Source organism: Panicum virgatum, chromosome 2N (genome assembly GCF_016808335.1).
Source record: "Panicum virgatum strain AP13 chromosome 2N, P.virgatum_v5, whole genome shotgun sequence".
In the NCBI taxonomy this organism is placed as follows: Eukaryota; Viridiplantae; Streptophyta; class Magnoliopsida; order Poales; family Poaceae; genus Panicum; species Panicum virgatum.
This window is the reverse complement of record NC_053146.1, coordinates 6,339,675-6,354,038: the sequence shown is the minus strand read 5'-3', so window position 1 is coordinate 6,354,038 and position 14,364 is coordinate 6,339,675. Positions and strand designations below refer to the sequence as shown.

At 44.7% G+C, this 14,364-nt stretch overlaps 2 protein-coding genes and 1 pseudogene across 2 annotated transcripts; 2 read left to right on the top strand and 1 right to left on the bottom strand.

The window, feature by feature from the left end:
- The first annotated feature begins 1,005 nt into the window (after positions 1-1,005).
- On the top strand, positions 1,006-5,649 carry LOC120659525 (annotated as a pseudogene).
- Positions 5,650-5,918: 269 nt separating this feature from the next.
- Positions 5,919-7,895, bottom strand: LOC120659526. Its single transcript, XM_039937704.1, has 2 exons — positions 6,962-7,895; positions 5,919-6,834 (listed from the first exon to the last, which is right to left on the bottom strand). Exons 1-2 carry the CDS (start codon positions 7,696-7,698, stop codon positions 6,192-6,194), a joined length of 1,380 nt encoding a protein of 459 aa, XP_039793638.1. The 5' UTR covers positions 7,699-7,895; the 3' UTR covers positions 5,919-6,191.
- A 3-nt stretch (positions 7,896-7,898) lies between these two features.
- On the top strand, positions 7,899-8,770 carry LOC120659527. Its single transcript, XM_039937705.1, has 3 exons — positions 7,899-8,031; positions 8,149-8,367; positions 8,444-8,770. Exons 1-3 carry the CDS (start codon positions 7,927-7,929, stop codon positions 8,525-8,527), a joined length of 408 nt encoding a protein of 135 aa, XP_039793639.1. The 5' UTR covers positions 7,899-7,926; the 3' UTR covers positions 8,528-8,770.
- The last annotated feature ends 5,594 nt before the right edge of the window (positions 8,771-14,364 follow it).

The following is a 14,364-nucleotide window of genomic DNA, read 5'->3' as shown; positions in this document are numbered from 1 at the left end:
AATTTTTTTAGATCACAAATTAAAGGACCACCGGTGCATTCAACTGTTATATACTCCCTTAGTCCATCCGTCCCAAAAAACAAGTCATTTTAGAATTCGAAATTTGTCCAAAAAAATAAGTCATCTTACCCTATTTAGAAAGTGCATATGCATGCAAGAATCAATTAGTGCCAAATATGGAAAGTAAATAGGGGCAAATATGGTCATTTTATCTTTTTGTTAATTTGTTCTAGAATTTCTAGAATGACTTATTTTTGGAGACGGAGGGAGCGTTACATAACCAAACAATTATTTCTTACCACCACAAGTAAACTAAATATCCATTAGACACCAACCGTTGTTGCCACTCGCCAATGTATTACATTAGAACAACGAAAATCATGCTAAATTCTGCAGCACATTTTTTTATTTGTCAGCCAATCGTTCCTTAAATAATACAATAGGTAGTTGCATAACCTTCAGAATCAGTGCTGATTCACGGAACACATTAGGGCAGTCCCAACCCTCCACATAGGATAGTTTCTATACCATTAATTATAGTGCCGCATATGACATTTTGATGATGTGGCGCTGTATTAAATGAGAGAGAGAATGAAAATGTGAAGAAACTAGATCTCATGCAAGAAATGGTGTCTACACGAAATCCAATACCCTAGAAACCACCAATTTTTCATTGGAGGATAGTGGTGTCTATGTGATAGGTGTAGAAGGAAAGATGATTGGTTGTTGGAGAGAGAAGATTTAATGGCTAATGAATTGTGTGCACATATATAGAAACTATGCGTTGGGAACAATAGTTTTTATAGTAGTGTCTATATGACATGGCATGGTATAGAAACCACTTCATGGTTTCTGGGTTGGGATTGCCCTTAGGTAGCCTGTCCTCTCACATAAAGAAATTAATGTCAGTTGGTTAATTTAAAATGTTAATAATAATTAGTAATAATAGTGCTGGCAATATTTTCAGCAGTACCCTCGATCATCTCGTCTTTTTACATATCCGCCCCGCTAATAACAAAGTGGCGCTCGTGGCTTGGAGTTGGAGGAGGCGAAAGGAAGGAACCGCAGCGGGGAGCGCCAGATCCAGGGCTCCCGCGCGATGGCGGAGGCGGAAGCCGGGGGGTCGTCGTCGAGGCGGTGGATTGAGGATGAGGAGGGGATGGCGGCCGCGGCAGCGATGGAGGCGGATGCGGGGGCGGGGGACAGGTGGAGGGGGGGAGGGGAGGAGGAAGGAGAGGACGAGGAGGGCGAGAGCAGCGACTACACGTCGGAGGACGAGGGCACCGAGGACTACCGGCGTGGCGGGTACCACGCCGTCCGCGTAGGCGACTCCTTCAAGCAGGGAGCCTACGTCGTGCAGTCCAAGCTCGGATGGGGCCACTTCTCCACCGTCTGGCTCGCCTGGGACACCGCCCACTCCGTTCGTGCCCTATCCCCTTTCTCGACATTCATAATCAAATGATTCGTGTTGTCGGCAGTATGCAACAATGGTCGATCTGGATGCGGTTTATCTAGTTTCCTGTGGCAGTTTGCGCGTGCTCACCAACTGTTCTTTTGATGTAGAGGATATTAGAATGGATAAATTCGTTGCTCATAATTGATAACTACTGTTCCATTCGCGATTCCTGCTAATTCTTGACAAAAACTTTGATTTATTTATTCCCTGCTGTCTAAGGATTCAGACCGCATCTGTCTAATGCTTCTGAATTCATTGATTTTATGTGCAGAGATATGTGGCGTTGAAGGAGCAGAAGAGCGCTCAGCACTACACAGAAGCAGCCATGGACGAGATCAAGATCTTGAAGCAGATTGCTGATGGTGATCCTGATGACTCCAAATGTGTTGTTGAGCCCCTTGACCACTTCAAGCACTCAGGCCCTAATGGCAACCATGTGTGCATGGTGTTTGAGTTTCTTGGTGATAACTTGTTGACCTTGATAAAGTACACGAACTATCGTGGAATTCCCCTTCCGATGGTCAAGGAGATATGCCGCCATGTGCTCATCGGCCTCGACTACCTCCACCGCACGCTTTCTATTATTCACACTGACCTTAAGCCTGAGAATATATTGCTCGTGTCTACCATTGACCCCTCAAAGGCCCCCCGAAAGTCAGGTGTGCCCTTGGTTCTGCCTTCTGCAAAGACAGACGAGCCAACTCCAAAGGTGCCTGCACCATCAGCAAATGGTGGCCTCTCCAAGAACCATAAGAAGAAGATCCGGAAAAAAGCCAAACGTGCAGCTGCTGCAACTTCAGAAGGGAGTAGTGCTGTGGCATCTGCTGACACAGATGGGTCAGATGACAGAGGAGATCTGGGCACAGCAAATGAGGGCAGTCCTAGCCAGGATGGAGCTAAGAAGCGGGCAAAAGGAGATAGACAGGGTAGCAAAGGGGCTAAGAAGAAGATGGCAATGGAGGCTGATCTAAAGTGCAAGCTGGTGGACTTTGGAAATGCATGTTGGACATACAAGCAGTTCACAAGTGACATTCAAACGAGGCAGTATAGATGTCCTGAGGTTATACTTGGTTCCAAGTACTCTACATCTGCTGACCTATGGTCCTTTGCGTACATCTGCTTCGAGCTTGCCACAGGGGATGTGCTTTTTGATCCACAGTGGTGACAATTTCGACCGAGATGAGGTATATCTATTTGTTTTCATTGCCCTGAATTCAACAATTTACATACTCTTCATATTCATATATATAGATAAAATTAAAATCACCTGGCAAACAGTACCCACTGTACCCACAAAAGGTAGTTCTTGATAGGTCAAGAAAAGCCTTCTATACCAAGACCTGCACTGAACGGATATTGTTGACCTAAAATTCTAATTACTATGACCTGTAGTTATGCTGAAATATCATAATCAATCATTGAACTAGAAGTGATTAACATATGTTCTGAAGTACTTTATTATTACATGGTTTAACTTTTGTTTCAACTAGCTCTCTTTTTGTGAGCAACTATGATAATCAAATATGAATCTGGTGTTTTCTTTTAACTATGCAACCAACATGCTCTCTATAGTCTTTTCCCTGCATAGTTTTTGGTTTTACCCTGTATTTCTCATGTTTATATGCATGTGTAAACACTTATCTTTCATGTACATACCTTTGGTGATGTCTGTATTTTGTAATGACATGTCTTTTTGTAACTTTGCATTGCCACCACTTTCCATATGTGGATCACCAACACAAGTATCGTCTCTTTGTGAGTTGGTCATGATAGGAGATGATAAGTTTAATGAGTTACTGAAAGATACAACTTTAGTGGTGGTGCATATTCATCTTTTGCTTTTTCATACTATGTGTGCACAAACCTAAAATTCCAAATAAAATAGAACGGGGTAGCCTATATTTGTTTGCTTAAGACTGACAGTAACTGTGATATCTATGCAGTTTGTCAATATTGGCATGGCACAAACAACCACATAACACACTTCTACATGACACTCTTCATTTATACAACAGCCTGTAAGAATGAAAGAAGGGAATATTCTTCTACAGTACTGTGAATGTGTACCTTCATTGATTTTCCACCAGAACTACCTCCAGCGTTTACTGTAGCAGTGTAGCACCTCTGTTGTTTTTTGGGACACATTACAGTTTTGGGTTTATCCAATTATGACGCTATGATTTTAATAATGAAGTAGTCTGAAATATCTATCACCTAACCATCATAAATGATGCATTGGCGATAGATAGTTTCGAGAAAGTCTTTCATATTCAAATCGCTTTTGTGGAAGAACAGCAAAGTTGACGTCTAAAGAACAGACTACAAAAGAGTGGTAAACGAACTAAGATAGTAAGGTGACAGCTAGAAACTGTTGTTTCCTTTTTCCAATTTCTGCTGACAGTGCGGTGTGTTATTAGCTATGTTTTCAAGGCGTCGCCTAGGCGACAAGGCGGTGGCGGCTCGCCTTGTTTAAGGTCTCGCCTTAGCCCGCCTTAGCCCGCCTAGGCGTCGCCTAGGCGATAAGGCGGTGGTGGATCACCTCGCCTCGCCTCGCCTTACCGGTTTAAAAACATAGGTTGTAAGTCCCTCTTGGCTCTTGTATTTTTGCCGCACCTTGAATAAGCTGGACGAGAATTTTCTTTGCTATTTTTTGAGTCCTGGTAACAAGAATTGATATGTGAACAGCAAATCTTTCTTTTTAATTTTTATGTGGTATACCGTAAATGGTCTTGGACCTCATGGATTGGTACAAGGTGAAATTTTAATTTGTTTGGATTGAGCTAAAAGTTTGAAGCATCTATCATGTAGTTTATTCTAGTTAATTATCCTCTGCTATTTTTCATGGGGATCAACTGCTGATTATTTCTTGTAAATAAACTACATCAAGATTATTTATTTAAACAGTATTTTGCATGTTCCAAGATTGTGCCCTCAGCATACATTTTTCTGAGAAAATGATTTGACTTATTCCCTTCCCAATGGAATTACATCCTGAGCTATCTAATGCAGGATCACCTTGCACTGATGATGGAGCTACTAGGAATGATGCCTCGCAAGGTAAAAGGAGGTTTCAACTTTCAGTTCCTGTAGTTTTTTCAAGATGTTGATAGTGCTCTTCATTTTGATATACTCCCTCCATTCAGTTTTGATTGATATATTTTCATATGGCACAATGACCAAGGACACCACAAGTGTGCTTATCAATCTAATAAATGTAACAGATTTTTTTGTTGGTCCTCCAATATTTTAACTGGGAACTCCTTGTAACTATTGCTATTTATTGCCACAACCCATTACCCATGCCAATAGTAAATATAGCTCTCATTTTTGAACATTTAAGTTTTTGAAATATAGGTATCAAAAGTGAATGGAGGGAGTATGACAAGAACTCTGTTTGTTTCCTAGATTGCCCTGGGTGGTCGGTACTCACGCGAGTTCTTCAATCGGTACGGGGATCTGAGGCACATTAGACGCTTGCGGTTCTGGCCTCTCAACAAGGTGCTGATGGAGAAGTACGAGTTTACTGAGAAAAACGCAAATGACATGGCGGATTTTCTTGTACCGATACTTGATTTTGTCCCTGAGAAGCGCCCTACAGCTGCTCAATTGCTTCAGCATCCATGGCTTGATGCTGGTCCCCACCGAAAACAACCGGCAACCCTGCCAGACTCTACACATAATTCAGCTGATGGTGTTTCAGAGAAGCAAAGGAAAGAGAATGAAGAAAGAGATGCAATGGCTGTAGAGCTGGGGAACATTGCCATAGATGGTGCCTCATCATTGAGGGCAGCGAACGATCCTCAAGCAAGCATGAATAAAGCAACTGCTACCCCTTCTAAGAAGTGAGATGCTGTTGATTTTACAAGCTCGGTTCTTCCTGTGTTGGAAGCTAACTGCTACCCCTTCTAAGAAGTGAGATGCTGTTGATTTTACAAGCTCGGTTCTTCCTGTGTTGGAAGCTGGTGTTTTCTCTAGGTTTGAAATATGTTAGGATAGTTACCCAGGGAAAAGAAGAGTAGGCAAAACATTTCGTTGTATGAGGTTGGATGGACAAGGTTAGATTTGTTGGGGCTGCAGAGGCCCTTGCCTTTTGTTTTTCTTCCTGAGAACATATTCTTTTGTACAGTTAGAATCAGCAATTTTTTAAGTCGTCCAGGAATGAGAGGACTGTGAACAAAGATCATTTTGACCTATATTACTTCCTGTGGAAGCCAGGTGCTTTCTGGCAGGGTTTTGCTGGGAACCATCTGAAAGCAGGTGCCTGCTGAGAGATACATGTTGAAACTTTGGGTCATCGCATATGGAATTGCATCATAGCCGTCATCTAAGGCCAATATCGTACGTAGCATAGATAGGACCGAACCGGGTATTGGACCGGCGGACTTTTCAGTTCACGGTTTGATTGGTGTGTCCAACCAGTCTGACTGGTGGTTCGATGTTGATAAATGTAGCTGGTGTTTTGTGTCGATCCTTGGAGAATCCTTGAAGATCGGAAATAGCATACATGAAGCAAGGAAAAAAGGCAGCAGAATGATAAATGTTCTTACTGGTATGACATTGGCATGCGAACTTAAATAATGGGAGAAGACCAACAAAAAAAAAGGGAAAAGTAAAGGCCACACCACCTAGAAGAGCAAGGAGTCTTCAATCAGGACAAACTCCAGATGGCCAGGTCCATGCACTAGATATATATTTCTACCCAGATGGTGATGATATTTATGATTATATTTTTAAGTCAATCGTTCTCAGGAAACATTCCCATCCAACATGGTGTGTAGGGAAAAGGCAGTGATATACGTTGAGTGGTGTCGCGTCGGTCTATTTGTAAGGTGCCCATGTCTTGCATCGTCGAGCTATCTAAATGATAGGCGATCCCCCTTTGGACTGAAAGGTGCAGGAAGATAACCTCCTTGAAAGGGTGGAATCCGAGGAACGCTGTCCATATGGTGCCCCGCCAGAATCTTTTCTCCCAACTATCATCGATGTCGTCCTTGCCATCATCTCCATTGCTCCCAGTAGCCCCGTCCTCGACGTCAGAGCTCCACTCCAATTGCCCCTGGTCGCCGTCGTCGTCGTAGTAGCGCGCGCCGTGGTCCTCTTCGTCGAGGTACAGCAGGCGCCATGGCCCGTCACCGTTGCGTTCCTGGTAGCTCCTCCATGGTTGCAGGAGGGGCTCCAGGTTCTTGTCACACCTCAGCACCCACGCCGGCTGGCGGTAGCACGACTCGTCGAGGTACCAAACTTGAAGCTGGCAGTAGACGAACGACGCAAAGTACACACCGGCTTTGGATTTCCCTAGATAAAATTTAGTGTTCCTGTTGGCACCCATGGCCATGGGTTGCTTGATCAGGTGGTATGTGCCACTCGACGGGTTTATTCTAGAAGAAGAAGAAGAAGAAGAAGAAGAAGAAGAAGAAGAAGAAGAAGAAGAAGAAGAAGAAGAAGAAGATTAGCAAAATTAAACTGGTTAATAAGGAATTTCCATTTGGATGCTGTGGTCGGTACCTCATCACAACTCCGTTCTGGCACTGCACGTATAGCCTTCCCCGCCAGAAGGTGCAGCAATGGTCATCGGCGTTATAGAACAGATGATGCGACTGGACGTCGGCTACCGTCACCATGGGATGGCCACCTTGTTCCCGTACGAAGGTTCTCTCCTCCCAGTGCCCCGTCCTCGAGGAGAAGACGTGCAGGAAGAGCGGCGAGGGCGGCCACTCCGATTGCTTCAGCAGCGGGCTCAACGTCGTGCGGCTAGAACCGGGAAGCTCGGGGATCAAGAACACCTCGTAGTGCGGCGACACGGCTGGATCGAACGCGAGGCGCCTTTGGCAGTACCACTCCAACTCCGGCACGTGCGGCGGCGGAGGTTCTGGCAGGCACGCCCACTCCCCGGTGGCGGGGTTCATCACGGCTTCCTGGAGCAGGAGCAGGCCGTTGCAGTGATCGCAGAAGTCGATGTCGAGCACCCTCTGCTCGTCGGCTCCGAAGAAGCTGTCGAGGTCGCCGCAGATCGCGGGGGCCGGGCCCGTCCAGGGCCGGGAGAAGAGGGGCGGGAACCAGGTGCTGGTGACCAAGAGGAAGATGCCCCCCAGCGAGAGCGGCAGGAGGTCCGCGCGCAGCAGGCGGCGGCCGTCGATGACGGCGCGCCAGGACCAGCAGACGCCGCGGGACGAGGCGAGGTCGCGCGGCGCCAGGCGGCCGAGAACGTCCGCCAGGAGGTCGTCGGGCAGGTGGTCGCCCATCTCTCCGGCGGCCTTGGGCCTGCTTGGCTCGTTGATGGATCGGAGGCGCAAGCGCAACGTTTTGTTTGTTTCTCAGCCGGGGGCACGGACCGTATATTTCAAGGCTTGGATTGATGGGAGTCTGTTTCGGGCGCGGCGATAGAGTCCGAGACGCCCGGGTAGCCGCAACAAGCATGATTACCCAGCGACTCGGAACATGCAATCACAAATGCAAGAATATTTACAGCTATGGCTTCCATTCCTTCAAGCAAGGCACATGAACAGGAGGTTGAGATCGAAGTGGTCAAAGAAACTTCAACTTCTCAAGGACTGGCCCATGATTTGTCTATGCCAGTAAAGTTTCTTTGTTTTTGAAATGTTATCATGCTTTGCAATGATAAAATGAGGTCTATTTGTTGGGATTTAGATATATTTTCGGGTGCTGAGGCTGGAGCTTTAATCTTTGTCCAGATGGAAGCACGTGCACTTGATCAGACTGACCCCAGACAAAGCCAGGCGGCACTTGTGACCCCAGTACTGGGTCAGGTTAGAAAGAAGATACCAACAAAGTCTGCATCTTCAGTGCCTCCTGCAACCACTTTAGTAGCTACAAGTGACATTTCCCATATCCAAACTCAATTTCAGTACGACAAGAACTTGAGGACTGAACTCTATAACATCTGCAATCAAGTAAGAAAATAGCTCAAATTATTTGTGATAGTATAGCTGTTTTTCTAATCATTTACACAGCTTTTATGTCTACTAGAATGCAGAAAGTCTATTGCAGCGTATTGAGGCTTACATAAGCCAAAGTCAGGTTTATAAAGATGTTTCCAGATTAAAGGAGTAAGGGTTCTTGTTACCTTCCTGATTATTTGCTTAATGTTGGTAATCTTTCCTTACTAATCTAAACCACAGAGAGTTGGAAAACTCAAGATCAGATAAAATTGAAGCTTTTGGGAGGGTCAGAATTCTCGAAGAGAGACTTGAAGAGCAGACCGATAGACTGCAGAGTGAGTCCAAGCGGTCTCAAGAGATTTTGGCTTCTCAGAGAGAACTATTCCGAGAACATGAAGCCCTCAAATCCATGAACAACAAGTGTGAGAACCGCCCAATTTGATACTATTTTAAACGAACCGTCGACCATTATTATCCAGATGAGAGTTAACACGTGCTTGTCGGAGCGCGTGCCACGTGTAATCCCACATCTAGAAATACGAATAACCGACACGTCATTCATCCAAAATAATATCAAATCCGGTAGTCCCGGTATGTGCTCCAACATATGCCCAGAATCAGCATATGCACATACCGTTTACAATCGAATACATCACCAATAATCCACAAAGAGCAGTTTTACATTACCAGAGTTCAAAACTTAATATTACAAATTCGATATAGGTGGGTTCAAACTTCCTTTACAAGCCTTGGGCTCACGATAGTCATATTAAACGGAAACTTAAAGTTTATTGTATTTACATACTCTCACGGAGTTTGATTACGATAAAAACATACTTAAGATGATGATGCCTTGCTCAAGGACATCACCACAGCCACAACAACCTACTCCTCCCCCGCATTAGGATCAGCGGGGAAGAAGTGGCTGAACACCACTTCCGGCTCACCTACAACTAGGTTTAGAAAGCACCCTGAGTACAAAGGTACTCCGCAAGACTTAGGCGATTAAATAAACAAGAATCATGCAAGGCTCAAGTAAAAGCTTTTAAGGGTAAGTAATTATTACATAAGCATGAGCTTCCTAGAATATCTACTAGCAAAATTAATTAGTGTTGCCCGAAACCCCCAAATAATTTTAGTTGATTAAAAGAGTAACAAAACATTCAATAGATCATTGACCAGACATGAATCCAAAACCAACAATACCGGAACTCTCTAAGAGGGATTCGGCGAACCAAGAGCTTGCTCATATCAGAGAGCGCGGCAATTCGAATTGATTATAACCTTGCAAGGGTGTACTACTTTACCCACACGACGCGAGGACCATGCGACTCGCCCAACCGATCACGCCGGGCAGGGGGTACTCACGTCAACCGTTCCCAACAAGGCGCGATCATTGAACCTCACACCTAGCTTACGAGTAGAGACTTAGTTCCACCAGGGACATCTCTAAACTTTCCTACACATAGGTCCACCTGGGGACACACTAAGCCTCTCTGCATAGCCCGTAGCCACGTATCTAGGACTGCACATCAATGATCAAGTCAAAGAAGGTAATTGGCTTATCCGTACCATTATATTGGATATGTGGTAGCACGGAAAGGTGCTCAAGGCCGATGGCATCCACTCGGTTCTTAATCGATCCAAGCAGACTATGCCCATGTGACTTCATTCTCTAGGCCCTACCATTCCGCTCGAATCTCGGTACTACCACTTCACTAGCCACCAGACCAAACCAGTGCGATCAAGGGTAACCGGTAAATGTGATACTCCAGCTGTTCTTTCTAGTAAGCCAGTTGAGTATTCTAAGCAGAACTAAGCATCTAGTCAAATTAAATTATTAACTGACTAACATGTGTCAAGGACATGGTTAAACAATTCAAGGAAGGATAGTGCATCAAAGTAGGTACCAAAAATGCAATACATACATACTATATATATATAGCCCAACATTACCCAAATGAGATAACTAAGGTAGTCAAATTAGATGGGTGCAAGGAATTATGCTTAGCTGCTTGCCTTGGTTAACTTCGGGTTCGACCACGAACGAGACTCCGGGTTCAGGCTCAACGGACTCGGTGAGCTCCACGGGTTCGTTCTCCGACGGTTCGGTCACTAAAATGCATGAATGCGATGCAAAAATTAAGAAATGAACTTAACAACAAGCATAAATCATGGAGATAATTGAGCATGCAGAGAACAATACAAGAAACTCATGAAAATTAGTTTTGCAGTAAAAGCATTTTCCTATAAGTAATCATAAATAGATCAATTTTCCGCTACTCCAGGCAAGATAAATCGGGAAATTCATGCAACTTATCTAAACAAATCCAAGAAAAATATCTTAGAACTAGGTATGAAAACAAATCTAACCAAACTAGTTTTGCCATTTTATCACTTTCCTGCACAAAGTTCTATATTAAACTACTTTCGGACAGAGCAAATGAAAACACACTAAAACCCTAACAAACAATAGTGAAACATACAAAACAACATTTTTCCTAAGTAGATCTCAGCGATACGAATTGAACAAAACAAGTTTCGCATTTTTCTGAGGTATGTAGAATTTTCTACGCATTTTTCAACATTGCAGCACAAATAAACCTAAAGAAACCCTAAAAAAATTGCTAGGTCCACCTCAAGATGGCAATGGGTACCCGAAACCCGAGTACCCGACGGATTTTACCCGATAAGAAGATGGGTATGGAATGAGTTTTCTACCCGTGGGTATATTATTGGGCAAAATCTTGTACCCGTCGGGTATGGCGGGTACGGGTGCGGATGTATACTACACATACCCGCCTACCCGCGGGTAAGAAATACCCGCACAAAAAAATAAGACATCTTAAGTGTCTAACTCATTTTATCCCATATGGCCCATGAATTTGGCCCAAATCCAATTAATCCCTCCTAGTATATATATTGTTGAACTCTCCTTCAAATCCTACTCCACACTCACTCCAATTTTAGTTTGAAATGAATTATTTTTCATATGAATATGTGATATTTATATGTAATTCTCGGGTATGCTTTTCGGGTACGGGTTACCCGTCGGGTATAAATTACCCGCCGGGTACGGGTATGAAAACATTTTCCTACCCGTGTACGGGTACGGGTAACCCGACGGGTAAAACTTAGTTCTAGCGGGTACGGGTATGGGTGGCCAATACCCAACGGATATGTACCCGTTGCCATCTCTAGGTCCACCCGAGAGCAGCCACACCCGCCAGGCCAGAGGCCGATAGGTGGGCCCCACGGGCAGGCGCCCCACCCAGGCCGGGTCAAGGCAGGCAGGGCCTTGACCGCGGCGTGAGCGCGGCCACGACATCGCGCGCGTCGCGCGGTGCGCGCGCACGCGTCGCGCGCGGCGGCGGCGACCGGGACAAAAGGCTACGCGGGCCTTTTGTCCCGGTTGGAACCACCAACCGGGACAAAAGGCTCCCATTTTGTCCCGGTTGGTGTCTCAAACCGGGACAAAAGGCCCCCGTCCCCCCCGCTGGCCCGGCTAGCCGTTGGACCCGGGACAAAAGCCACCTATTGTCCCGGGCCCAAAGGCTGCCGGGACAAATGGCCAGGAACAAAGGCCTGTTTTGTAGTAGTGTGTAATGTCTTTTTATATGCTGGATACAATTGGCTGTTTGTGCCACAAACCTTATTTGATGCCACAAACCTTATTTGATGCATGTAAATTAATATCGCTTTGAACATAATTTGTATCATCGTAGGATATGTGTGTGCACATGTGACTTACTAGATGCGATCATAGTAGGATGCAGAGATCCTTAGCTATCGATGAAGCGCTTAGCTCTGCGTTGAACAGATAGTAGTTGTGCATGAGTATGCCGCGTACTAGATTGTTCTTGGCTGGATGCCTTGGATTTACTCGACTTAGAGTATTGATAGGATGATATCCTATTTAGGCATAATTGCCTTTAGCACACTTGATTGTTCGCATGTCGTCGTCTTTGCGTGGCAAAGGTGAACTTATGCGTTGAGTAGAAGGATTTAGATGTTAAGCGTGACAGCCAATAGTACCCGACCTATTCTTTTCCTTTGAAAAGGTTTTGGTGTTCGAAGTAGTACAGGGAAGTATATCTCAGTAAGCGTGATAGCTTATATCTACTCGACTTTTCTTAAGTCTTGTACCTTTGCAATGCAAGATAATGATAAGCTATCAAGTAGAAGCTCAAGACTGTAGCGAAGAAAAGTTCGCCGAGTACCTGCAGATGATGGAGCCAATAGCCGGGCAGATAGCCAAGCAGGTAGTGGCCGAACTCGGCCTTGGTTAGGCATGTACTCAAGAAACAATGCCTTTGACATAATATAACACTGTGTGCTGTATTTTGCCTGTATGATAATTAGTATTTTGTGATATGCACTGACTTTGTAGAACTTAGGACGCACGAGGTGCATGTCGACAACTTGGGACTTAGGACTTAGGACGTACTTAGGACTTCGTAGGACTTTGTGATATGCCTGTATGATAAGATTTGTTGGCTCATATTAACAATTTGGGAGCGGTAAAGAAGCATTATGGATTTTTGCCGGGCTTCGTGCCTATTGATGATATATCATGGAGACGATTCCTGTAACGACCCAAATGTAATTATCATGTTAAGCATTGCATCATGAGCTTTTGTTAAGCATTCATAAAGATTTTGGTGCTTGATTTGAATGCATCTAAATTTAATTTTGAATTGTTTATACATGTGGAACCCATGCTTTGTGAAGAAACTTGCATTGTCATTATATGACTTATGTTGAAATTTTTTTTTTATAAAATACTACTTTGAAAAACTTGAATTTAGGTGATTTTTCCCGGATTTTAGGAAACCATCTTGAAGCCAAACAGCTTAGGCAAAAAACTCAAAAATAGCATTTCGGGAAGAATTTTCATTTCAAATCTACAATAGTTTTTCTACCAATTCCAAGCAAAATGGGTTGCTCTTAATTTCTAGTATCAATACAAAAATTGGTGGAATTTTTGGAGGCTTGGAGATCAGTTTTGGAGATTGGAGATAAGAAAGAAGTTTTCTATACAGAACTAGATGTTATTATGTTATGTAACTTTGTTCTTCCGGAGTATCCGCGACTAAACCCGGAGTATCCGGGTTTGTCGAGGCGTGTGCGTGTCACCTGCGCAGAAATGTTATGCCACATGTCCTACGAACCGACCTCCACCTCATCCATTGCCCCCTGCCCTTCCTGTTGCCTCTCTTCCCCACAGAACACTCTCCTCCTCCTTGCTTTCTCCCCCAACCAAGCCATGGAGGAGAGAACCACCTCTTCTCACCAAATCCACCCCACCATCACTGGAGCTTCGCCGGAGCCTCGCCGGAGGACGACGCCGACGAGCTTCTCCATCACCTCGACCATCTCTTCCTTGCTGGAGACCAAGGAGAAGGCCATCCCCAAGCTTCTTCTTCATCTTCCTCAAGCCCTCAAGGAGGAAATCAACCCGATCTACGCCGACGCCACTCTACTCCAACAAGTGGCCCCTTGCTCGTGCTCTACTCGTCACTGGTGAGCTCCCCTCGCCGTTCACCTTCCTTCTTGTGCCCTCAATCAAGCTCCCTAGCCCATTCATGGTTTTTCACCATTAATGACCTAGAGCTTTGGAACTCCAATGCATGCATGTTCTAGCTACCAAAATAGACTCTCCACATCTCTAGGAATCTCTAGGAACAAACCTCATCCCAAATCGTGGTCGGAATCGCCGGCGGCGAGCTTGATGTTCATCGGCCGGGCCTAAACCCGGAGTTCCCGGGTCATTTCCGGGTGTTTTTCCAGAGTTTCCGGGTCAACGAAACCCGGAGTTTCCGGGTTGATACCCGGAGTATCCGGGTTACTATACCAGCTTGTAAAATTCATATAAAATTGAAAATAGATCCGATTGATGTGAAACAAATTTTGTTGGTTTCGTCTTGACGTTATCTATCTGTTAAAAATATGTTTGCACCGAAATAATGATATTATTTTACATTTGAATTAAATATGTGTTTACCTTGT